At 41.0% G+C, this 27,097-nt stretch overlaps 2 protein-coding genes across 2 annotated transcripts in view; one reads left to right on the plus strand and one right to left on the minus strand.

The window, feature by feature from the left end:
* LOC134350988 (uncharacterized) overlaps window positions 1–7,808 on the plus strand; it is a 45,981-nt gene extending 38,173 nt beyond the window's left edge. Inside the window, exon 3 of the mRNA XM_063056936.1 lies at window positions 7,400–7,808. Coding sequence (XP_062913006.1) covers window positions 7,400–7,697 — 298 coding nt within the window. The 3' untranslated portion in view covers window positions 7,698–7,808. The remainder of the gene's footprint in view (window positions 1–7,399) is intronic.
* Window positions 1–27,097, minus strand: part of bin3 (bridging integrator 3) — a 206,833-nt gene that overhangs the window by 7,201 nt on the left and 172,535 nt on the right. The window lies entirely within an intron of this gene.

Consider the following 27,097-nt stretch of genomic DNA (forward strand, 5'->3'; position numbering starts at 1 on the left):
CAATTTAATGCTATTTAATTAAATATAGACACAGGTATATTAACCAAATTGAGACAGGAGACTGGATTATGAGGAAGTTAATTACAAAAGAGTTAAATTGAACAAAATTTGAGCACATGGAATTGCTGGTATTGATCTGAGATCTGGTTCATAAAAAGCAAGGAGGTGGAATAAAAAAGTCATTTTCATGTTAGGCGGCAGTAACTAGCAGAGTGTTGTAGAAATCAGTGCTGGGTCCTTGCCCAGCATCAACAGTCAGTGGCCATTTTATTAAGCATCTCCTGTACCTAATAAAATGGCCATTGAATGTATACTGTTGTCTTCTGCTGCTGTAGCTCATCCATTTCAAGGTTCGAGTGTTGTGCATCCAGAGATGCCCTTCTGCACACCACTGTTGTAAAGTGTGGTCATCTGAGTTACTGTCACCTTCCTGCCAGCTTGAACCATTCTGGCCATTCTCCCCTGACCTCTCTCATTAACAAGGCGTTTTCGCCCACAGAACTACTGCCTCTGGATTTTATTTTTATTTTTCATTCTCTGTAAACGCTAGAGACTCTGTGTGAAAATCACAGAAGTTCAGCAGTTTCTGAGATACTTAAACCACCCCATCTGGCACCAACACTCATTACATGATCAAAGTCATACAGACCACATTTCTTCTCCATTCAGATGTTTGGGCTGAACAACTGAACCTTTTGACCATGTCTGTGTGCTTTTATGCATGGAGTTGCTGCCACATGATTGACTGATTAAGTAGGCATCCGTTAGTCTTGCGAGACCGTGGATCTGTGCCTGGGAAGTCTTCACTCTCCAGGGCGCAGGCCTGGGCAAGGTTGTATGGAAGACCAGCAGTTGCCCACGCTGCAAGTCTCCCCTCTCCACGACACCAATGTTGTCCAAGGGAAGGGCATTAGGACCCACACAGCTTGGCACCAGTGTCGTCGCAGAGCAATGTGTGGTTAAGTGCCTTGCTCAAGGACACAACACGTTCCCTCGGTTGGGGCTCGAACTCACGACCTTCAGGTCGCTAGTCCAATGCCTTAACCACTTGGCCACGTGCCCACTTGACTGATTAGATATCTGCTTTAACGTGCAGGTGTACCTAATAAAGTGGCCACTGAATGTATATCAGTGCTTTGGATGAACAAGAGCTCCTGCATCTCTTAATGGCTGACTTTCTAGCATTGTTTCTAAGACAGTCTCAAGGTGTTGGACAGAACTGGAGTGACCTATGGTGCAGCTGACATCAATAGTTTCATCTGCCCTCAAAGCCATCAAAATAATCCAGAGATAATTCCCTGCAGCGGGTATGCCACTCAGCACCAACAAGCTGATCCTACAAAAGCTTGTAAATTACTTGTGCTACGATAGGAATTAGAAATTCACTTCAATATCTGTGACACCCTGAGTGAACAAATCCTTAAATTTCAAGCAGCTAATCTGAATTTAGTCATATGAAAGATTCAACACCCCTTTGACCTTCTGTTGAGTTGATAAAGAAAGCAGAAATGGAAATTTTACTACTCGGGATTTAACTCCAAATGTATTGAACACTTCTTTTCTTAAATTAGCTTTATTTGTCGCATGTACATCAACTTATCAAAGCATATAGTGAAATGTGTCATTGCTTCAAAGTAAATCAGCGAGGACTGTGTTGGGCAGCCTACAAGAGTCACCACGCATACGACACAACATGGCATCGCTAACTCTAACTGTAATTCTTTTGGAATGTGGAACGCTGGAGCACTGGAGGAAACCCAGACGGGTACAGGGAGAACATACGATCTCCTTACGGCAGGAAATTAGCCCGAATCGGAAATCACCGGTGCTGCAAAGCATTGCGCTAACCACTACACTACCGTTGGTCTTGGAATTACTTCCATGTAAGTGAGCAATATGTCACCAACTACTTAAAAATCCTCAAATAACCATCAGCTAGACGAAAGACATAATTACATGGATTGGACTATTTCCATAGAGAAGACACAGGAAAGCCATTAAGCTTGAGGAAACTGCCATGAACAGACAGAAAAAGGCACTACATCCCTGCACAACCAGTCCCTCCATGAAGGAAATACTTCACACAGTAAGACCATAAGACATAGCACCAGAATTAGGCCATTCCATCATGGCTGGTCCCGGATCCTACTCAACCCCATACACCTGCCTTCTCGCCATATCCTTTGATGTCCTGACTAATCAGGAAACGAGCAATTTCCGTCTTCAATATACACACAGACATGGCCTCACCGCAGTCTGTGGCAGAGCATTCCACAGATTTACTACTCTCTGGATAAAAAAAATTCCTCCTTACCTCTGTCTAAAGGCTTGCCCCTCAATTCTGAGGCTGTGCCCTCTAGTTCTGGATACCCCCACTATAAGAAACATCCACCCTATCTAATCCTTTTAACATTCAGTAGATTTCAATGAGGTACCCCCCATTCTTAAAATTCCAGTGAGTACAGGCCCAAAGCTGCCAAACACTCCTCATATGTTAACTTCATTCCCAGACTCATCCTCATAAACCTCCTCAGGGCTCTCTCCGATGACATCTTTTCTGAGATATGGGACCCAAAACTGTTGACAATACTCCAAGTGCAGCCTGACTAGTGTCTTATGAAAGCTCAGCATTATCTCCTTGCTTTTATATTCAATTCCCTTTGAAATAAATGCCAACATTGCATTTGCCTTCTTTACCACAGACTCAACCAGTAAACTAACCTTCTGGGAGTCTTGCACAAAGACTCCTAAGTCTCTGTGCACCTCTGATGTTTGACCCTTCTCCCCATTTAGATAATGGTCCGCACTATTGTTCCTTTTACCAAAATGTATTATCATACATTTCCCATCACTGTATTCCATCTGCCACTTTTTTGCCCATTCTTCCAATTTACTGCAATCACATTGCTTCCTCAGTACTACCTATCCTTTCACCTACCTTTGTATCATCTGCAAACTCTACCACAAAGCCATCAGTTCCATTATCTAAATCATTGACAAACAATGTGAAAAGTAGCAGTCCCAAAGCAGATCCCTGAGGAACACCACTAGTCACGGGCAGCCAACTAGAAAAGGCCTCTTTTATTACCACACACCACCTCCTGCCAGTTAGCCACTCTGCTAAACATGCCAGTATTTTCCCTCTAACACCATAAGGTTTTATCTTGTTAAGCACCTTATCAAATGCCCTCTGAAAATCCAAATAAATTACATCCACTGCCTCTCCTTTGTCCACCCTGTTTCTTACTTCCTCAAAGAACTCTAGCAGATTTCTTAGGCAAAACTTCCCTTTACAGAAACCATGCTGACTTTGACTTATTTTATCATTAGTCTCCAAGTACCTCAAAACCTCATCCTTAATAACAAACTCCAACATTTTCCCAACCAGTAAGGTTAGGCTAACTGGCCTATCATGTCCTTTCTTTTGCCTTCGTCCCTTCTTAAAGAGTGGAGTGACATTTGCAATCTTCCAGTCTTCTGGGACCATGCCAGAATCAAGTGCTTCTTGAAAGATCATGACCAATGCATCTGTTAACTCTTCAGCAACCTCTCTCAAGACTCTGGGATGTAGTCCATCTGGCCCAGGTGACTTATCCACTTTAAGACCTTTGAGTTTTCCTGGCATTTTTTCCTTTGTAATAGCATTGGCCCTCACGGACCTCTGGCACACTACTAGTGTTTTCCACAGTGAAGATGGATGCAAAGAACTTATTAAGTTCAACTGCCGTTTCTTTGCCCCCATTACTACCTCATCAGCAGCATTTTCCAGTGGTCCAATATTAACTCTCACATCCCTTTTACTGTTTATATAACAGAAAAAATCTTTTGGTATCCTTTATATTATTGGCTAGCCTGTCCTTATAATTCATCTTTTCCCTTCTTGATGCTTTTTTAGTTGCCTTTTGTTGGATTTTAAAAGCTTCCCACTCCTCCAACTTCCCACTCACTTTTGCTACCTTACTTGCCATTTCATTGGCTTTTATGCAGTTCTTAACTTCCTTTGTCAGCCACGGTTGCCCACCCCTGCCATTTGATAACTTCTTCATCTGTGGTACATATCTATCCTGCGCCTTGTGAACTATTCCCAGAAACTTCAGCCGCCTCTGCTCTGCCATCATCCCTGCCAGTATTCTCCTCTAATCCACAAGGGCAAGCTCCTCTCTCAATCCTCAGTAATTCCCTTTATTCTATTGCAATACTTATGACTTATGCCTCTCCGTCTTAAATTGCATTATGAATTCAATCATATTATGATCACTGCCTCCTAAGGGTTCCTTTAGGTTACACTCCCTAATGAGATCTGGGTTATTACACAACATTCAATCTAGCCTTTCCCTGAGTAGGCTCAAGCAATAGCTGCTCTAAAAAGTCATCTCTTAGGCATTCAGCAAATTCCCTCCCTTGCGATCCGACACCAACCTGATTTTCCCAATCCACTTGCATATTAAAGTCCCCCATTACAATTGTGTCATAACCCTTATTACATGCCTCTTCCAGCTCCCTTTGTAATCTCAACCCCGCATCTTGGCTACTATTTGGAGGCCTATCTATCACTCTCATAATGTTACTTTTTACCCTTTCAGTTCCTTAGCTCTACTAACAAAGATTCAACATTCCCTGACTGCATGTCAGCTCTTTCTAAAGATGTAATTCCATCTCTTACCAAAAGAGCCACACCACCACCTATGCCTTCCTGTCTGTCCTATCGATACAAAAAAATATACTTTGATGTTAAGCTCCCAACTATGGCCTTCTTTCAGCCTGAAAGCTTCTTTTCGGCATCTGGTTTGAAATTTTAATGGTTTCTTGGACACTAATTAATATCAGTGAGGGTTACTTCTGAACAAATAACATTGAAATCAAATTGAAACCGTGCAGAAAACATTATCCTTCTCATTCTGAGACAGTGATCTGCTAAACTGCAGATTTCTCAAAATTAATAGTCACTTGAGAAACAGTACTGATAAATCAATGGTTGACTGTATTGAAAAACAAATAAAGAAGAGAATCAAGTTGGTCTAGACAGACAAAAGAAAGAGCTCCACCGTTGGGTATTATCACAAGGAATAAATGTGGAAGGCTCTGTATAGGCAGTACAAGCATATTCTATTCATTAAGTTATAAAATATCTTCAGACATGTGGAAGACACAGATATTTTCATCCTAACAAAATAGCTAAATTAAGCTACAGTGCCTGGAGATTCATTCCTAAATAGTAGAACTGAATATTGTTTTCAAGTTGTTTTCTCTTCTGAAATTCATTTATTGTCTTTAATATTATATTCCTTACCAGGGTTGAATTTTCAGGCAGTATACTCAGCCTACAGTGGCTATAAAAAGTATTCACCGCACCACCCCCCCACCCGCCATAAGTGTTCATGTTTTATTGTTTTACAACATTGAATCACAGTGGATTTAATTTGACACTTTTTGATGCTGATCAACAGAAAGAGACTCTTTCGTGTCAAAGTGAAAACAGATCCCTACAAAGTGATCTAAATTAATTACAAATATAAAACACAAAATAATTGATTGTGTAAGTATTCACCACTTTTAACATGACACACCAAATTATCACTGGTGCAGCCAATTGGTTTTACACCTGGATCTGGCAGGTCCAACTGTTGTTGAGTCAGTATCCTGGCAAAAACTACACCATGAAGACAAAACAACACTCCAAGCAACTCTGCAAAAAGGTTATTGAAAGGCACAAGTCAGGAAATGGATACAGGAACATTTCCAAGTCACTGAATATTCCTCAGAGTACAGTTAAGTCAATCACCAAGAAATGGAAAGAATATGGCTCAGCTGGAAATCTGCCTTGAGCAGTCCATCCTCAAAAACTGAGTAACCATGCAAGAAGGGGACTAGTGAGGGAGGCCACCAAGAGACCTATGACAACTCTGGAGAAGTTACAAGCTTCAGTGGCTGAGATGGGAAGAGACTGTGCATACAACAACTGCTACCAGGTGCTTCACCAGTCTCAGCTTTGTGGAAGAGTGGCAAAGAGAAAGCCACTGTTGATTAAAACTCACATTAAATCTCAGCTAGAGTTTGCCAGAAGGTATGTGGGAGACTCTGAAGTCAGTTCGAAGAAGGTTCTATAGTCTGATGAAACCAAAATTGAACTTTTTAGCCATCAGTCTAAATGCTATGTTAGGCGTGAGCTAAACACAGCACATCATCAAAAACATACCATCCCTACCATGAAGCATGGTGGTGGCTGCATAAAGCCAAAGCTACACAGGAACGACTTGAAAACAACAAAGTTAATGTCCTGGAGTGGCCAAGTCAGAGTCTAGACCTCAACCCAATTGAGAATTTGTGGCTGGACTTGAAAAGGGCTGTTCACTCACGATCCCCATGCAATCTGACAAAGCTTGAACAGTTTTGTAAAGAAGAATGGAGAAAAATTGTAGTTTCCATTTGTGTGAAGGTGATAGAGACCTATCCACAGACTCAAGGCTGTAATTGCTGCCAAAGGCACATCTACTAAATACTGACTCGAAGGGGGCGAATACTTATGTCCCCTTCAGATTATTTTGTGTTTCATATTTGTAATTAATTTAGATCACTTTGTAGGTATCTGTTTCCACTTTAACACGAAAGAGATTTTTTTCTGTTGATCAGCGTCAAAAAAATGCCAAATTAAATCCACTGTGATTCAATGTTGTAAAACAATAAAACATGAACACTTCCAAAGGGGTTGAAAATTTTTTTACAGGCACTGTATGGCACTAAATTCTCTTTGAAACAACACATGACAACCAATGCTCAGAATGAGCACAGATTCTGAGATCAATTCTGTTTTTCCCCCAGATGCATTGCCAAAGCCTCATCTCATTTTATCTGGTATGGGATGGGGGGGGGGGGGAGGTGATAGGGCTACTGCACAGGATTGAAGCTCCAGAGAGTTGTAATCTTAGTCAGCTCCATCACGGGTCACGTTCAGTAGACTCCATAGTATCCAGGACATCTTCAGGGAGCAATGCCTCAAAAAGTCAGCATCCATCATTAAGGGCCCCCTTCACCCAGGACATGCCCTCTTCTCATTGCTACCATTGAGGAGGAGGAACAGGAGCCTAAAGGCACATACTCAACAATTCAGGAACAGGTGCTTCCCCTCTGCCATCAGATTTCTGAATGGGCATTGAACCCATGAACACTACCACACTACTTCTTAAAATTTTTATTTTTGCACTACTTATTTAACTATTTAATATATACTTACAGTAATTAATTTTTTTCTCTATTATTATGTACTGCTGCTGCAAAGACAAATTCTATGACAAGGGAAGGAGCTTAGGAGGAAACAATGGCGACTAACGGTGACTCCTTTGCTTTCATCTTCGAAAACAGCTCTATTTCTATCTTTAATATCTCTATTTTTCCCTTTCAGGGTTCATTTGAAGACCCTGACCAGGAATTACACGCTGACTTTGGTTCTTTGCGGGAATGGGACCCGCTCTTGGGGTTTCACAACTGGCTGTTATTTGACATGCCAAGGACACGGCCAAAGAGCTCAGCTTGCCTTCGGAGGGCCAAGATCTCATAGCTCTGGAGACGGGCAGTTCGAAGGTTGGTGTCCCGGCAGGAGATCCGTGTGTCATGAGAGTTGGAAGATGTATGGCTTTCTGCCCAGAGTCCGGAGATCTTTGGGCACAGAGCTCAGAAAAAGCAACGCAACGGACTTTTAACATCGTAAACCAGTGAGTTGTTTGTTATGTCTCCCCTCTGTGAAACAGAGACACCTCTTTCTCCCTTATTAGGGAGGGAGGGAGAGAGAGAGGGTGAGGGGGGAGAGAGAGAGAGGGAGAGAAAGAAAGGGAGAGAGCGAGAGGGGAGAGAGGGAGAGGGAGAGGGGGAGAGGAAGGGAGAGAGTGGGGGAGAAAGAGAGAAAGAGAGAGAGAGAGAGAGACACACGCACACACACACATACACACACACACACACACACACACACACACACACACACACACACAGTGGTATGTCAAATACCAGGGGAACGAGTAGTCTTTGGGGTACCACAAGTCTGTGTCTTTGCTGTTGCTTCGCTGCACGCTTGAGTGCTCGGTGGTGGGTGCTGATGCTCTTTTTTGCTGGTGGGGGGAGGGGGGATCGTTGCTTGCTGCCGCTTACGCGTGGGAGGGAGGGGAGCTGGGGGGGCACTTTGGGGTTCTAACATTTAACTGTCATTCATCCCCTGTTCTCATAGACGGTTGCGATGGAGACATAATGTAAAGATTTTTACTCCTTATGTACGTGAAAGATGTAAGAAATAAAGTCAATTCATTCAAGAAAAAGCGTTTCAGGATATATATTGTATACATTTCTCTGACATTAAATGTACCTTTGATATGCCAGTGATATTAAACCTGATTTTGATTTCTTCATATGTCCCAGGACCACCCTTGTTTTTCCTTCCAGTATCTACACTGTGTTATGAAATGCCCCAACCTTTGCTTCCTCCTTAATTGCTGAGGAGATTAAGGCAGATGAGATTCTACCTCCTCCCCACTTCCCACTCCCCATGCGAAGCAGTTTTTACAGCAGCACCAGTGAGAGTGCCCTGGCCTGCTGCATCACTGTCTGGTACAGGAATGGCAAAGCATTTGACTGCAAGATCCCACAAAGGATTTTGAGGACTGCTGAGAGGATCATCGGGGTCTCTCCTCCACCCATCAGAGATATTTATCAGGATTGTTGCATACACAGGGCCCTTAGCATTGCAAAGGGTTCCTCACATCTGTCCCACAATCTCTTTGACTCCCCACCCCCCCCCCCGCCCACCATCTAGTATTAGAACAAGGACTGCTGGGATGGGAAACAACTTCTTTCTCCAGTATGTGAGACTACTGAACTCCATGCTACCATCCACCCAGGTCTTTCTTTCTTTCTTTTCTTTTTAAATCTTTTTATTGAATAAGTATACAAAAATGTAAGCCATATAGGCACTAATACACTGTTAGAATATAATAAAATTACAGGAGATGTTAATACAAAAAAAATGATACAAACAATGTAGCTTAAACATAACGTACCAAGGTAACATAATAGTATACTAATTTTTATATATATATATCAATAGAGAAAAGGAAAAAAAAAACCCAAAAAAAACCCACCGTGCAACTAACTAAAAGCAAAGCAAAGCAATGGGCTAACTTGGAACCAAACAGAGTTAAAAAAACTTAAAATCACGTCCTCAATCCCGACCTCTATTAAAAACAGTAAAAAAAAACAAGAAGGGTATATAAATACAGAGCAAAAAAAAGAGGAGAAAAAAAATTACATTAAATGAAAGTATTGAATAAAAGATCTCCAGGTCGGGTCTTATTATAAGACCTTAAGACATAGAAGCAGAATTGGGACATTTGGCCCATTGCATCTGCTCTGCAATTTCATCATGGCTGATCCAATTTTCCTCTCAGTTCCAATATCCTGCTTTTTCCCCGTATCCCTTCATGCCCCGATCAATCAAGAATCTATCAACCCCTGTCTTAAATATACATGACAACTTGGCCTCCACAATTGCCCATGGCAAAGAATTCCACAGATTCACCACTCTCTGGCCAAAGACATTCCTCCCTATCTCCATTCTAAAAAGATACTGCTCTATTCTGAGGCTGCATCCTCTGGTCTTACACTCTCCCACCATAGGAAACCTCCTCTCCACATCCACTCTACCAAGGCCTTTTATCATTCAATAGGTTTGAATAAGGTCACCTCCCATTCTTCTGATTCTAGTGAATACAGGCCCAGAGCCATCAAATGCTCAGTATGTATGAAGTGTCAGTAGCACCATACTGTTTGCTTTTTAACTTGTGATGTAAATACGTCTTATGGCAAATGTCAATCTTATAACCATATAACCATATAACAATTACAGCACGGAAACAGGCCATCTCGGCCCTTCTAGTCCATGCCGAACGCTTACTCTCACGTAGTCCCACCGACCTGCACTCAGCCCATAACCCTCCATTCCTTTCCTGTCCATATAGCTATCCAATTATATAGTCCGTAACTTCCTTTGTCAGCCACGGTAGCCTAGCCCCACTGTTTGAGAACTACTTCTGCAGGACATATCCATCCTGTGCATTATGAACTATTCCTGGAAATGTCAGCCATTTCTGCTCTGGCATCATTCCCACCAGTATCCTTCTCCAAGCCACCAGGGGAATCCCCTCTCTCATGCCTCTGTAATTCCCTTTATTCCATTGTGATACTACATATGTGACCTATGCTTCTCCCTCACAAATTGCAGTAGGAATGCAATCATATTATGATCACTGCCTTCTAATGGTTTCTTTACATTAACCTCCCTAATAAGATCTAGGTTATTACACAACACCCAAACTAAGATAGCAGTTCCCTAAGTAGGCTCAACCATCAGCTGCTCTAAAAAGCCATTTCGTAAGCATTCAATACATTCCCTCTCTTGCAATCTCACACAAATCTGACTTCCCCAATCCCCCTGCAGACTGAAGTCACCCACTACAATTGTGTCATTAAATTTATTACATAAATGCCAAACATTCAGGAGTGGAATATATTTTATCATTTGTTAATTTATTTCTGGAAATATTACTTAATGTATGAGTTATATGTACTGTGTTGAGCACCTTGGTCCAGAGGAATGCTGTTTTGTTTGGCGGTATGCATGTATACAGTTAGAACGTAGAAGAGTACAGCACAGGAACAGGCCATTCGGCCCACTATGTTGGGCCGAACCAGCTAAAAAGCAAATCAAAAACACCCAAACACTAATTCTTCCTACCTACACCATGTTCACATCCCTCCATCTCCCTTACACCCATGTGCTTATCCAAACATTTCTTTCTTAAAGCCTCCAATGTATTTGCTTCTACCACTATACCAGGCAGTGCATTCCAGGCATCCACGACTCTGAGTAAAAAAACTTAACCCTCACATCCCCCTTGAACCTACCCCCCTCACCTTCAATGCACGCCCTCTGGTCGAATGGCAAAAAACTTGAACTTGCTTAAAATCTATTCCATCTCAAATGCTTTTTGGTGAAAGATCAGCAACCTGAAACAATGCATTGTTCCACAGATGCTGCCTGACCTGCTGAGTTGCACTTGCTGCTTTCGTTGCTTTTCCATTCATCATTTATTAGTTTGCTGATTCATTTAGCGTGCAAGATTATTTATGGATGAGGTTAACTCCATACTTTTATGCTGAACAATTACGAAAACATCTCGCCTTCCAAAGCAAACTCCTTTCAAAAGGACACCACACTAATTCATGACCTGAAATTAAATGAAAGCTGCTTTGGGTTAGGGGTGGATTTTGAAACAAGCCCCACACTTGATCGCACTTAGAAAGCTCCTAAACATCGGTTTGTGGGAGTTGCCATCAGTTGGCAGAAAGTCCTGAATACATACAAGCTTGGGTCAGGGCAGAGAGTTAGTGGTTTGTAGAGGACTCCAGAAATGTGAAAAGATCTGCTGTTTTCTGTTTGTTTTTCAAATTTTTTATTCACACAGTTTCTGGCCAACAGGAAATTGCAGGCTGCTACATGGATCACTTCTGTGATTGACTCAGCAAAGAAAAGAGGGGGCTTAATCTCCTTTTCCTTATTTAAAGTGAGTTATATTGATATCTTCACATTAGATGAGGCAATTATTGAATCTGGATATCTTAACTTTAAAAAGTTTTGTTAAAGAAAACGGTTACATTTGGTTGCAGTCAATTTTTAATCAGAAAAATTAATGTTTTATTATGTTTTGCAAACTAGTACTTAGTGGTTTTTGAACTAGCCCAATAAATGTAACTGGCTCCAATCCTATGTGTCTGCTGCATACTCTAATGAGTATGGCAAAGATGGAAATAGGATCACAAGACACTATTTCTTCTCTAGAAAGTTTAGAGAACTTAAAAACCCGAGGTTTTAAAACATTCAAATTCCCAACACTTTCATCTTATTCCCAACACACAACATGTTTTCTTGAGCAATACAATGCCTCATGGTCTGACAGAAAGTGGCGTACTGCAGCTGTTGCCTCACATCTCCAGCATGCCGAAATCTATCCTGACCCCCAATGCTGTCCGTGTGGAGTTTGTCCGGTCCCTCCTCCTGCGAATCCTTGCAATTTCTCAGGATGCTCTCTGGTTTCCACCCACATCCCAAAAACACGTGGGTTGGTAGGCCAATTGGCCACAGTACATTGACCCTCATATGCAGGTGTGGCGTTGATGTGAATGTGGGAAGAATTAAACAATAGGATTAGTGTTAATGGGTGCTTGATGGTTGACTCAGCCACAGTGGGCTAAATGACTAATTACACCTAACCAAAATGTTTTAAGACCTTCTTTTAGTTTCAAAGCTTGATACTGTAAGTATCATTTGTGAGATACGATCAATTCAAAAAGGAAACAACTGAACTTGCTCTAAATCTACTATGAATATACAATACGCTCAAAGTACGCTCCCCTACTATAGCGTTTGCAGGAACTCAGCAGGTAAGGGAAGTTTCCTTATTAATATCCCGAGTCCTACCAGCCCACTGAGGATGCTTACAATACCGAGTTGCTCCATATATTGGCAGGATTTCGCAGTGTAGTTCAAGTTTCCAACCCGGGTCTGATCTCTGAGGAGTGCACTAGAGGAGGTGTTTCACACTCAGCTAGAGGCAGAGGGCCAGGAAAAGGACATGCTCATCCAATTGCTTAGACCACGTGCATGGACTAGTCACACAGAGACAGGGGCCAGGTGTTAACTCTATTCTCTTTTCTCCCTGCTATTTGAAATCCAAAACCTGTCAATGCAGATACTGCAAACAATGGTACCTGATGTATTGCTGTAAAACACCCAGTAAAGAAACAGAGTTACATTTGGTTGTAGTCAATGATTTCAAATCAGCTATTTATTATATTTTTTTGCAAACAGACAGTTAGTGGTTTACTAATTACTTATAAGTGTGTACGGTTTTGTATCGGAATGGTGCGCACACAAACGTATCACAAGTGCCTTTCTTAACTATAAATCAGTCGAGGAACTCAGCCTAAAATGATCAATAGTACACCTTGAGAAAAATTCTGAAAATATTCTGCAGTGAGACGGTTTATTACATTCCAGAGACAAATCTCTTCAGTGTCACCTGAACTTACCTTCTGTCAATTTGGGTCAAACACCTCCATCCCACACGGATGCACTGCTCAGCTTGTTTCCAGCTACCAACTAATGGTCGTGTGGGCTGCAGTGAGTAATACAGCTGTTACTGGCTTGTGAACTTCACCCAGAGCAGCCCCCACATCCAAGAAGGCATCTAGTAATCTAATCGCATTCTTCCAAGAAATTGTCTCTTACTGATCCTTCCTTCCCTCCAATGTTTGAAAAAGTCAGTAGTTCTGATTGAATTCATGTTTTATATAAAAAAAAGTTGTAATAATATTTGTTGATTAAACAGAAAAGTCTGTCCATATAGTACATGGGTTAAATCTTAACTGGCTGAAATGATCAAAATGATCATATTTTGAAGTTAGTTAAAGAGAGATTTTTGTTGTTGATCCCTTGTGTTCAGACAGAGAAGGCCATTTTTATAATAAGAAACAGCACAGACTGAACGGAACAAACAGCAAACTGTATACTCTGGAGACTGGTGGTTCACTTTCACAGTAAGCCCTCATGAGGTCACATGGTTTTTTTTACAAGTTCCCACATCTGACCAGACGTGGGTGGGGAGAATTTCAGTTGGGTGCCTTGTGTACTGCTTGACTTTAGGTCAAACAACACACAAGAGGGATGTTCAATCCCCATACACAATTCAGAGAAGTACCACAAGTCTGATCTCAGGCACCGGAGAAATATTGCAGGATTTTGGGCTTTTCAGCACTGAAAGCAAAGACTGAAACAGACTGAAGATTTCATAATGTAATAAGATTCTCAAATTAAGTCATTATAAAATAGTGATCTTTGAGCTGGTTTCAATCTTAACTTTTTAGTTTCATATTTCTTAATGCAGTTACCTAAACAAAACTGTAAATTTTTTCCACTAACTTCTTCCTTTTTGCACCCTTCCCCTTCATATGTCATCCATGTTTTGAAGCAGTCTTATTAATATTTTGCAACTAAATTGTTCATGGCAGCAATCCTAAATTTTATTTAAAGTTTATCCCCACTTTTTCTTGACTACAGCAATAATTTCTCTCCATTACATCCCATCATGAAGCACTGCAGTACCTGTTAGAATTTGATAATCCCAAGAGAACACAAGCCTAGACTCAGCAAAAGAAGCCTTTGTAACAGGAGATTTCATCCCGTGGAATTTAACCCTGTCAACCCTGGTGCAATTCTGTAAATATGTGCAGTACCCCATCCAAGACGGATGTCCTTGCTCAGCTGTGGTGCCAAGAATTGAGCACAAATCTTCACAGAGAACCCTGAGAACTATAGTCAGTTCCACTCCTCATTCTTCTGAGACAGCCCACACATCCCAAATTGTTCTTATTTTTTAAATACTAGTCCACAAGTTTTTATGAAATTTTGTATTTGGACACAAATCCCTCAGTTACAACACTTAGCACTTTGACTCATCTTTCTCAATTTCAAAGTCATCCATCTGCCATTTTTCTTTAGAAGAAGCACAAGTAAGGAGAAAGTTTAATAATAACGCCTGAAGTTACTTTTTCAGGGATGATCAGTACCATAAGTGGACAACAGATAAGAATGTTGTTTTTTCTGCAACTGGGTGGGTTGGGGAAATGGTGATGGAAGGAAGCGAGGAGATAGTGCAATTATTAATTTCCAGCTTTGGAGATAAGAAACCGCAGATTCTGGAATTGGGAGCACAAAACAAACTGCTGCAGGAACTCAACAGGTTGAGAAGCATCTGAAAAGGGAAGCCTATAGTCAACGTTTCAGATTCAAAGGGCCTAGACCTGAAACATCAGCCATGCATTTCCTTTCATAGATGCTGTCTGACCCGCTGAATTCCTCTGCAGTTTGTTGTTTGCTCCAACTTCCAATACTATCCGATTTGGGTAGGGGACAAGTTGCTGGACCTAAATTTGGGCAGCATGGTAGCGCAGCACTTTATAGTACAGGTGACCCAGGTTCAATTCCCATCGCTGCCTGTAAGGAGTTTGCACATTCTCCGTGGGTTTGCTCCGGGTGCTCCGGTTTCCTCCTACAGTCCAAAGACATATCAGTTGGTAGGTTAATTGGTCATTGTAAATTGTCCCGTGGTTAGGCTAGGATTAAGTTGGGGATTGCTGGCCAGCTTGGCTTGAGGGGCCAGAAGGGCCCACTCTGTGCCGAATCTCAATAAATAAACTTCAAATTAATTACCATCGATGATCAAACTGAAGAATGACCTCGAAATTGAATCCATACAACCAAGTGAAAGCTCCACTGAGAAATGAAACCATCAGTGTAGTGGCGAAATAGATCTGTAAGTTACATCAGAGATCCTCATGCAGAGGTTGTTAGGTCACTGAATGGGCTAGAACTAGTGATGGCAGCAGAGGACAAGAGGTTTTTTTCAAAGTACAATGTTTAAAAATTTGTATATACAGTTTTGTAATGAGTAATATGGCATGAGCAAGTAAAATAAAATGAAAGGCATGACTTTCACTGCTAGCGCCAGCTGAATGGGTTGAATGACCACCTGCAGCACTGTAATTCCATGAGTGCAGATGTAATGAAGGATGTGATATACGTACATATGGCTCATAACTTACTACAGTCTGGTTGTCAGATACCGTAAGTATTTAAACAGTAAGTTGCACATGCTCTGAATTATGGGGACTACACCACTGATTCCTGGAGGCAGTAAATTGATATATTTTTTCACTGTAGTTTGCTTGATTATTCACAAATAGTCAACCACTTGAAAAATCAACTCTGATCCTACAGATCTCCATCGGATTCAGTTATATGCAAGTTCGGATTGAGGTCTGTATGGATCTAAGAGAATTGACCGAACACAAATTCGCTTGTAGCATGGAAACATCACTATAGGGAACTGTTAAAGTACAGCACATTGGATCTTCTCAGCTCAAAAACTGGAGCAGAGTGAGCGACCAGGTAGGAAGGAAAAGGCCAGCACCTATATAGAAAAGTTCACAACCTCAAAACTGCCCAGAGCACATTGCAATGAATTAATTAGTCCTGAAGTGTTGTTATTGATGTTGGAAATGCAGTATATAAAGAAGGTAGCTAAATGCTAGTCCTTTAAAAGATGAGTCAGGGGAATCAATAATGGGAGAAAGCTAAGCAGCAGAGATGCTAAGTAATTATTCTGGATTAATGGCAGAAGACACTAAAAGACAGCCCAATAAGAATAGATAATAAAGGGGCTTCTGGAAGGGAGGAACTTAAAGCAATCTGTATCACCAGACAAGGTAAGCTAAAGAGGCTAAAAGCCCACATCCCCTGGATTGACTGCATCAAAGAGTCTTAATTAAGTGGGTACGGAAGTGCTGGATGTATTGGTTGTAATCCAACCATAATTCCCGGATTCAGTTGTTGTAATAGATTAGAAAATAACAAACATAATGCCACTATTCAAGAAACGAATGAGGCAGAAAGCAGGAAACTGTTGGCCAACTTTAATCTATTTTGTTGTTGGGGACTGATGTCATCTATTACTAAGAAGGTAACACTATGATATTTGGACAATCATATGACAGCAGAATCAATATGCTTTTATTAAAGGGAAATTATGTTTGACAAACTTACTGGAGGTGTAAGAAGCATATTGGACAAAGGGTAACCAATGAATAGAACCTATTTGGATTTACACAAGGGATTTGATTAAAAAATATCACTTACTGCACAAGATAAGTATACACAGAGTTAGGGTAATAAATTGGCAGGGTGGCTAGCTAATAAAAGTGGAAACAGTGGGAGAAATGGTACTGCCAGGGATCTCATCTATTTATAATCTATATGTATTACTTAGAATGAAGGGACCAAGCCTACCACAGAAACATTTGGTGATGATAGGTGGATTATAAAGTTGTGAGGAATACACTAAAAGCTTGCAAAGGAATATGAACAGGTAAATTAATGAGTAAAAAGTTGACACGTAAAGTAAAATGTGGGAAAATGTGAGATTATCTACTCTGGAAAAGCAAACTACTACTTGGGACAAGAAAATGTTGGCGTACAATTGGATCTGAGGGTCTTGGTATAGTAAATACATCATTTAGCATGCAAATATAGCAAGTAAATAGGAAGGCTAATCGAATGTTGGCCTGTATTGCAAGGGGAATGGGGAATAAAATTAGCAACGTTTCGATACATTACAGGACAATGGAGAGGTTGCATATGGAGTATGCCACATAGTTCGGTCTCCACACTTAAGGAGATATATATACACAATAGGCTGAAACTTGGGATGAAGGGGGTTACATATGAAGAAATGTTACTTAGGCTGGGACTGAAGGAAAATGTAAGGTGATCTTACTGAAAAATGAAGGATTCTGAGTTGATTTGACAGGATGGTTGCTGTTTTTTTCTTTTAGGTGTATTAGAATTAGAGGGTATAGTTTCAGGAAAAAAGCGTCATCCACTTCAGCTGAAGATGAAGAATTTCTTCTCTATAGGGTCATGAATCTTTGAAATTCATGAAAGAAGGTGGAAAGTGACAAGATTCAAACTACAAGGGTGATGAGGGGTGTGGGACAAATGCAAAGAAATTCAGCAGAATCTTGATGGATAGCAAAATAGGCTTGAGGTGTCAATGGCAAAATTCTGCTTCCCATGTGAAATTCTGTCTACACAAAGCAAGGACCTTAATTAAGTAGGATCATGACAATCTAGTTTAATGATATTGCTTAAGAAATAGCTAGTTCCTAGTACACCATAGAGAACTCCCTTGCTCATCTTCAACATACAAAGAAAGGATCTCATTATGGAGCAGGCATGTTCCCATCAATATCATCATTACTACAATCAGAGAGGAAATACAGAAGCCAGAAAACAGTCGGTGTTTTAGGAACCACTTCTTTCCCTCCACCATCAGATTTTTGAATGGACAAAGAACTCATGAACACAACCTCACTATTTTTTGTGCTCATTTAGTACTACTTATTTAATTTCTATATATTTACTGTATCATCATAATTTATAGTATATTTTATGTATTATAATGTACAGCTGCAACAATACAGCAAATTTCATGACTTAAGTCAGTGATAATAAGCCTGATTCTGATTTTAATGTCCCATCTGAGAAACAGCATCTCTGGCAGTGTAGCTTTCTTTCAATATTGGACTGGAACACAAATCTAGATATTTGTGCTGGAGTCTCTGGAGTGGACTTATGACCTGATGACTGAAAAACCGAGAGTTTCCATCAACACTTCAGAAATACTTCATTCCTATACTGAGCTTTGGGGCAATCTGAGGTTGTGAAAATCATCAATTTTGTTTTTGCCTGATCTCATCTATAGAAACCCTTGAAGTCATAAATGACAGGAAAGATATGATTTGGATTACTTTAACACACAGCTTTTACTGTGAGCAAAATCTCAACAATCACCCAAAGAATTTTCTCATTTCCTGTCCCAATATGGAATCACATAACCAGGTGAAAAACAGATTGTTGCACTTAGTGGACTCACAACACAGAACAGACATCAGGCCTGGGCTTGAAATTTGTAAGTGTGCAACACTGCAGGAGGACGAACAGGAAATACAATGTGGAGGCAGCTGAGTTTTGGGCCGGAGTCTCTAAAGGGAACTGCTCCAGTGCCTTTAAGATGCGCATTACAATTGGAACTACCGTTATTCACCTTCAGGGAAATAAAGGCAACGGCGATCAAAAGTGAGGACCAGAGCTGGCTAATAATTTAATCCAGGCTCATGTGCAAGTGGCTGTTCTTATTGTATTGTTTCAAACCGGGTTGTTGGATTAGGAGTGAGCGTGATGACATTTCCAATTTTCTGAGTAGAGAAATTTCTCTTGCACTTTGTCATAAATCACCGATTCCTTGTGTTAGGTTTACAGTCTGCAGATGCAACTTTTGGCAGCTACCATATTAACCTCTTTCATAATTTTGTATGTCTCAACTTAACTCACCTCTTGTTCTGGAGAACACCACCATATATAGTTTCCTTTGTCTCTTTACTAGAAACAATCTAAGAAAATAATTTTGGCAGCTTCCACATTACGCACTTTCATAACTTTGTATGTCTCAAATAACTCATTTCTTGTCCCTGAGAAAACCTATATATATATAGTTTCCTCTACCTTTTCATTAGAAACAATTTAAAAGCTCATGTTAGATGTACAGAATCTGGAGCAACACACAAAAAGCTGGAGAAACTCAGAACTCAGTGGGTCAGGCATCATCAAAGGAAGGAAATAGACAGTTGATGTTTTGGGTTGAAACCCTTCATCAGCTCTAGAAAGAAAGAGGGGAGACAGTCAGCATGGGGAAGGGTGGGAGCAAAGGCTAGAAGGTGATAGGTGGATCCAGGTGAGGGGAGTAATTCATCTATCACCTGCCAGCTCTTGTCCCAAACATCTTTTACACTGGCAGTCTCTCCTCCTTCTATCCAGAGCTGATGAAGTGTCTCAACCCAGAACATCAACTGTCCATTTCCTTCCTTTGAGGCTGCCCGACTTGCCAAGCGTCTTGTGTTGCTTCAAACAAATTATATTAATGTAACTTCAAGGCAAGGATATTATTCTTTATCTTTGGAGATCAAAATTAAAATATGCTTAAAGAACTCCAACCAAAGACACCTACAATCATTGTGAGACTTCTTTACTTTTGTCTTCCAATACCCTGGATGACGAACAATGTACAGTTTACCTCTTTATTTGCTTCCCGCATCTGGTTGTTTACTTCCTGAAGGTCATGAACCTGCATTTGAAAATCCTTCTATTCAACAACATTTGCCAGTTCCTCACCATTTAGAAATTACTGCTTCTCAGCTTACATGAAACTTAATTACCTTGTATTCTCCCACATTATATGCTGCTTCCTTTTTGCCCATTCATTTAACACGCCAACATCCCTTTATAGACCATTGTATCCCCACAGTTCACTTTGCCACCTAGCTTTGCATCAGCAAATCTGTTAACATAAATCTGGCCCCTAAATTAATGTCTACAATTATAAATAGTTCATGCCCCAATACGCTGGTTCATCTGAGCCATTCATATACTATTTGAATAGCTTTGAGGTCAGTATCCACTATCAATAGTCAGAAAACCAAAAAAATCAACCGATCTATCCAAGTTTACATGTCACCCAACTTCCCATGAGCAAATTCACGTTACGCAACCACCTTGTGTGGTACTTTATCAACAGTCTTTTAAAAAATCAGTACATATTTACTCATTTACAAGATGTGGGTGTCACAGCAAGCTTGCATGTATTGACTGCACATTTGTCCCAATTGTGAGCTGCCTTCTTGAATTACCGTCACCATTCTGTGGAAGTATTCAGACAGTGTTACTGGATTAGAAGTTTGAGGAGTTAGACCCAGCAATGAAGGAGTGACAGTAGCTTTCCAAGCAAGGGTGGGTTTGAGTATCTCAGAAACTGTTTATCTCCTGTGACTTTCACACACAGCAAATGGTGCAAAAAAAAAAACAAAAAAATATCCAGTGAGTGGCAGTTCTGTGGGTGAAAATGCATTGATAATGAGAGAGGTCAGAGGAGGGCGGCCAGACTGGTTCAAGCTGACAGGAAGGCAACAGTAACTCAAATGATCACGTATTACGACAGTGGTGTGCAGAAGAGCATCTGTGAACACACAACATGTCAAATCTTGAAGTGGATGGGCTACAGAAGCCGAAGAATGAGAACATACGCTCAGTGGCTACTTTATTAAGTACAGGGGATACCTTATAAAATGGCTACTGAGTGTATAATATGATTGCTATACTCAGTTTTTTTGGATGTGATCTTCATTGATTATCATGTATATAGTAAAGAAACAGATTCACCAGAATGGTAACTTATTTTTCGATTTGTGCGTTGGTGCTCTTTGCATGTTGTTCTACATTCCACACTGAACCAGGGTTGGTCTCTGACTTTGTCATGTTTGAATGAGACATATGGCAAGTTATGAGCATAGTCATAGAGTACTACAATACCAAGAGGTCCTTCAGCCCACCATATCCATGCCAGCCATCAAATACTCTCTATGCTAACTCCATTTACCAGCCATTGGTCTTCAATGCCTTCAATGCCTCAACAACTCAAGTGCTCATCCATATGTTTCTTAAAAGTTCTGAGAGTCTTTGCTTCTCAAGAAGTGCATCCCAGCTTCCCTTAAGAACCTTTGGCCACCAGTCTTAAAAATGTGGTTTCATACAATCCTGCCATGGCTCCAAGTCATTTAGCACAAATGACAAAATCATATGCACCAGGCAAACAGGTGAGTACAGCTTCAGACAGGTTGATCAAGAGGACTGGGAGTATTGTGGCCATGTCAAATGGTTTTGTTTATTATCAGAGAGTGTATACAGTATACAACCAGAAATACTGGCCTTTGCAGACATCCACAAAACACAGAAGCACTCCAAAACAATGAATGACAGAAAAATGTTAGAACCCCAAAGCCCCCTCTCCCCCTTCCCCCCCAAGCAGCAGCATCAACCTCTCCCCGCCAGCCTGTTTCAGCCAAAAGCGACAGTGCCCACCACCCACCAAGCAATAGCAAAGCAGCCAAAGAAAGACCATGATCTGCAGTCAACAAAAACTATTGTTCACCTGACAGTTGTACATGCTACAGGCTCCCTCTCTCACTACCAAGGGACACAGAGATATCACATATTTTCACATCGATAGGGGAAACTGACAGTCGCTGTTACAATATTACAGTCTGCAGCGTCGTTTTTTTATTCTGAGAGTCTCCGACTCGAGAATTGGCAGCAAACTCTCCCACCGTCGAGAGAAAGAAGGCGAGAGTGCGACCGCTTGACTACAGAGACCTCCACCCAGCAAAATCCTGATGTTCCATCTCCCACGATGCCTCAGCCATCAATACCAGTCTGGAATTGGTTGTCCACAGGGCCGCACCCTGGGGGCACCATTTCCAAGCCACAGTTTACACTAAACAATCCATTTTGTTTCATTATATGTGGTTAGAGCCACCAATGCTTGCTACGCTTCTCAAATGTCACTCAACTGAGTGTCTCGATCAGCCACTTCAGAGCCAACCATGCTTCTGTGGGTTTAAAGGCCATATAAGTCAGGAGGCAATTTTCTCACCCAAAGAGAATTAAAACAGAGGATTTATAAAAAAAATAACAACCTGGCAGTTTCTCAATCACTATCACTGATCCTTACTTTATGTCCAGTATTTATTTTATTAACTATATTTAAGACTGTCTACGGCTGAGGTGGGATTTGAACTCCTCTTCACATCATTAATCCAGTCCAGTAAAATAAAATCTCTATACCACCACTCTCTGAGGAAATATAGAGACGTCTCTCCTTGACAAACATCACTGTGGCTCATGGTCATTCAACAAGAAGATTCATTACTATCGGATCGAGTGAAAATATTGAAATTCTGTTGCCAGCTGCACACGAACAGTTAGATTAACAATTACTGAAGGGAGCCTGTATCCTGCGTTCTGTCACACTGTGAGTTGATGTACTAACATGCCACGCATCATGGAGGCATCATGGATTAAATGAGCCAAGAAACACTTTTTGAAGAGCAATGTGCCATCAATCCAATCTAGTTTAGATGAAGTGTAAGTGCTGGCAGTATTACAGCTGGTGGCAGTGCAGCAAGGGATTAAAGGGAACTCATCAGTACAATGACAGCATGAGAAACCATATTCATGACACATACAGAAGAGCTGAGAAACAGGCCATTGAAATTAATCATAGGCAATTATATTAAATCCAATTCCAGTACACTTTAAACTAAGTTGCTAATCAAATTAAGACGGAGTCTTCTCCCAGTAGTCATCTTGTCCACTGGAGCTAAGCAGCATTATTGCAGTTTTATATGCCTCTCAACCTGAGGTCAGGAGTATGACTATTTCTTATCTGGAACTCTACAGTTGCTATCATATAGTCAGAGCTACCTATTATGTGGGATTTTCTCTCAAATGACAAGTAGGCGCAATAGGATGCCACATTCCAGTCTTACAAAGTTCTGAGCAATCAACAACGCACAATTTATCAACCGCCTAAATTCTGGGTCATGTTTCAGAGCACCCACATCAGCTACATCACCAGTGAAATGCTCCTTGCTCTAATTAGTTCCATTTCTAGGGAAGGGATAAGAAATGATATGGGCAGATGTGTTTTAATTTTTTTCCCCAGAGCAAATTACTCCTTCCCTTCTCTGAAGACCTTATTTCTGGAGCAAAGGCTCCACAGTCACCAGCTACCATTCCCTGTTGCACATAAGTAGCCATCTCTTTTGGTGCCTGTTTCACAGGGAAGAGAGGGCAGGATTAGAAAGAATAGTGATAGGTGGTAAATGTTCCAGTGTATGCATCCCATCCACTGCTGGACAGAAGTAACAGAGCATAGAGGGCGAGTAGGCAATAGGAGGAGAAGTGGGAAATGATGAGGATACACAAACGAAGGGACATACTTTATCTTATCTCATTCTATCCAGCATTATTGATCAACAGCTAGTGTGCTGTAAACCAAATGCCGGCAGACAGTGCTGTTCTTGTACTCCACTGGAAGTTGCTGCCAGAAAGATCCTCTACATTCACCCACTTGGTAACTTCACTGAATGTGTGATCAGGCACTTTCTCTTTGCCGTTCTCAAAGAGCATGGGCGTTATACTGCAAGTACTAAGGATACAGACACACATACAGTGAATGAAGTTTGATGAGGGGATCCACTTGGAAATACTGCAGCAAATTTGTCCCACCGTTTACGACCCTAAACATTTGGTACCATACACAGCTGCTACTAAATTGTTGCCTGCAGAGGATGAAACATGTGCAGGACACGGGGAACTTGGTACTGTATGTAAATTGAAAGACTCGTGCAGCAGCCCAGAGGCTTTCTTCACAGCAGAGCAGGACACACTGGAGCCAACACACAGCTAAGGTTCCTTTGAGAGAAGTTCCATGGGAAGATTGTGCTAGTGTCACTGTCTTTCAGAAGCTGCTACAAGGGTTTAGTCTACAGAGGACACTGGCATCCCTTCTACACTCCACAGGATTGCACTATAACAAAAAAGAAAGTCGGAGCCACTCACTGATGTTCCTGGCCTCATAAAGAAATTTCACTCACAGAGAATTTCGTGCACACAGAATGCCCGGTACTCATGGTAGTCAGGGGTCTGCTTGTGCGTTATTGCAGCTTTTCCAAGAGCTCTGTCAGAAGCCAGGACGAGGACAAAAAGGATGCTACATTAGGCTGTGAATGCAACAGGACAAGAGATACATCGTGACATACAGCCATATTGTGCCCATTGAGTTTTACCATCCAGCCATCTCATGCCATTTCTCAAACTGCAGCACTGGATCAGACCAACAAGCTCAAATGGCACGATCACTGTAAAGGGAAGAACACAGGTTGTCAATGAAAAAACACTGAAAGGTCTAAAGCTGTTTTCTTTGACAACATTTGCAACTACTTTTGAAAGACAGGACAAAGATGAGATGCACATGTAAATGTGAAGGAGTGAGAGAACTTTTAATATAGGGGTGTCATAGCAGCACAGTGTTGAACTATTAGTTAACACTGTTACAGCAATGGCTGTAAGATCGGGGTTCAATTACTGCCACTGTCTGTAAGGAGTTTGTACGTTCTCCCTATGACCGCGCATTTCGTCCAGGTGCTCCAATTTACTCCCACGTTCCAAAGACATACAGTTAAGGCTAGTGAGTTGTGTGCATGTTATCTTGGTGCCAAAAGCATGGCATCATCAGCACATCTGTGGATATGAACTTCCCACTATTCAGGACATTTACAGCAACAGGTGTGTAGAAAGGGCCCAAAGGATCATTGGGAACCCGAGCTACCCCAACCGAAAACTGTTCTAGCTGCTACCATCCAGGAAACGGTACAGTAGCATTAAAGCCAGGACCAACAGGCTCTGGGGCAGCTTCTTCCACCAGGCCATCAGACTGATTAATGCAGGCTGACATAATTGTATTTCTAAGCTATATTGACTGTTCTGTTGTATATCTTACAGTACATACTATCTATTACAAATTACAATAATTTTCACATTGCACATTCAGACAGAGATGTAACATAAAGATTTTTACTCCTCACGTATGTGAAGGATGCCCAGCACAATCCTCATGATTTGATTTGACACAAATGATACATTTTGCTGTATGATTTGATGCACATATGATTTTAAAACAAAATTCAATCTTAATCTGGAGAAGACATGCTATATCATAAGGTTAACGAAGCTCTAACAATCTGTACCAGGGCTGAAATCCTCTCAACTGATGGCTTCATTTACCATTTTCCCTCCTACTTCATCCTCTATAATTGCTGATAGACCACTACCTCAGGAATAAGGTCTACAAAGTAGCAAAGCAGCCCAGAGCAATCTGGGCACTTGATGCAAGACCTCAGCATCTCAGATTGTGCCTGAATGAAGCAAAAGTGGACACTATTTAATCAGAGCTGAGCTCAGGTAATAACTATGACATCTGTACAGCTTGTTCCGCCTATTAGAATAATCATGGTGCTTCTGGGACAAGAAAGACATGAGAAGGGCAGCAATGCAACAAGCAACATGGACAGGAAGGCCAGTGAAATAGAAATATGCAGCAGTTGATGGTGTTATGTTAGTTATCTTGACTCATCATGAAGATTACCACAATCTCCACGAGGAAGGAGCAATGATTTGCCAGAGGAATTGTTTTGCACAATTTCACAAAATTGATGTTAGTGGTCCCCTGAGATCCCAAATACAATGCCCCCACCCCCAAGAATCAGAATCAGAATCAAGTTTAATATCACCGGCATATGTCGATATGTCGTGAAATTTGTTAACAGCAGCAGCAGAACAATGCAATACATGGCAAGTATAGAATAAATACATTTTTACAGTAAGTATATATATGTTTATTAAATAGTTAAATTAAAAATAGTACAAAAACAGAAACATAAAGAAGTGAGATGGTGTTCATGATTTCAATATTCATTTAGAAACTGGATGGCAGAAGGGAAGAAGGTGTTCCTGAATCTGATTCCTTTCTTAACCAAGGAGCAGTACCCTCAGCAAACCTTGCAACCGTTTTTATAAAGTACTTGCTGCTTACAGTAAAGAGCTAGAATGGGACCTTCCAGACCTCATTCTATTCCTAGCTCTGACAAAGGAGATTATCAGGCCGACACAGGAAAAGGAGTCAAGGATGCAACTTCAGCATTGATTATTAAGGCGCCAGTCCATGTGACTCAAAATGGAAGATGATTGAGGGTCATATTGAGAACATGAAGGCCTTGAATTGGGAACATACCAAAGCCTCTGCAAGTGATGGAGGGAGTACTGTGCCAACCAGATACCTACCCCCAGCCCCATCTACCACCTAGAGTCGCTTTCTATTCACCTCATCTGCCACTTCAGAACCCACAGAACGAGCACAGAGGGACTGCTCCAGAAAACTACACGATGAATTGCAGTGAACTGATGACTGGAGATATCTGCTCTATCATTCTATAGTCCACTCTATTAGTATATCAAGTAGAAAGTACAACTACTGTTGAGCTTCATGCAGCAAGAGACAGAAACAGAATAAATAAACTGCATATTACACTTCATTTCCACAATGTGGTTCCAGTCTTTTCAGTGGAATATAATTCTGAAAGCAAGTGTACGAAAAACCCCAAGCATTCAGTTAATGTTTATACTGACATGTATCTTCTTTAATGAGCTTGGTACAGTCCTTCATCTAATGTCGAACTACAGGCAATTGTAAAATGAACAATATGTAGGAGCACTGATGGTTATTTACAGACCAGCAGCAGTGAATGTGAATAGGCCAACACAATAAATGGTAACTCATCATCTGAGACCTATGGCTCCATTCATTATTCACACCAAGGGAGTTTCAGGGAAAAAAAAATCCAGCGATATAATTGGCTAATGCCATTTTAAGTGATTTTTTTTAAAAAAAAACTTTTTAAAAATTAAAATATCGTCAAACTGGATTACAAAAAC

The sequence above is a fragment of the Mobula hypostoma genome, chromosome 8 (genome assembly GCF_963921235.1).
Source record: "Mobula hypostoma chromosome 8, sMobHyp1.1, whole genome shotgun sequence".
Classification (NCBI taxonomy): domain Eukaryota; kingdom Metazoa; phylum Chordata; class Chondrichthyes; order Myliobatiformes; family Myliobatidae; genus Mobula; species Mobula hypostoma.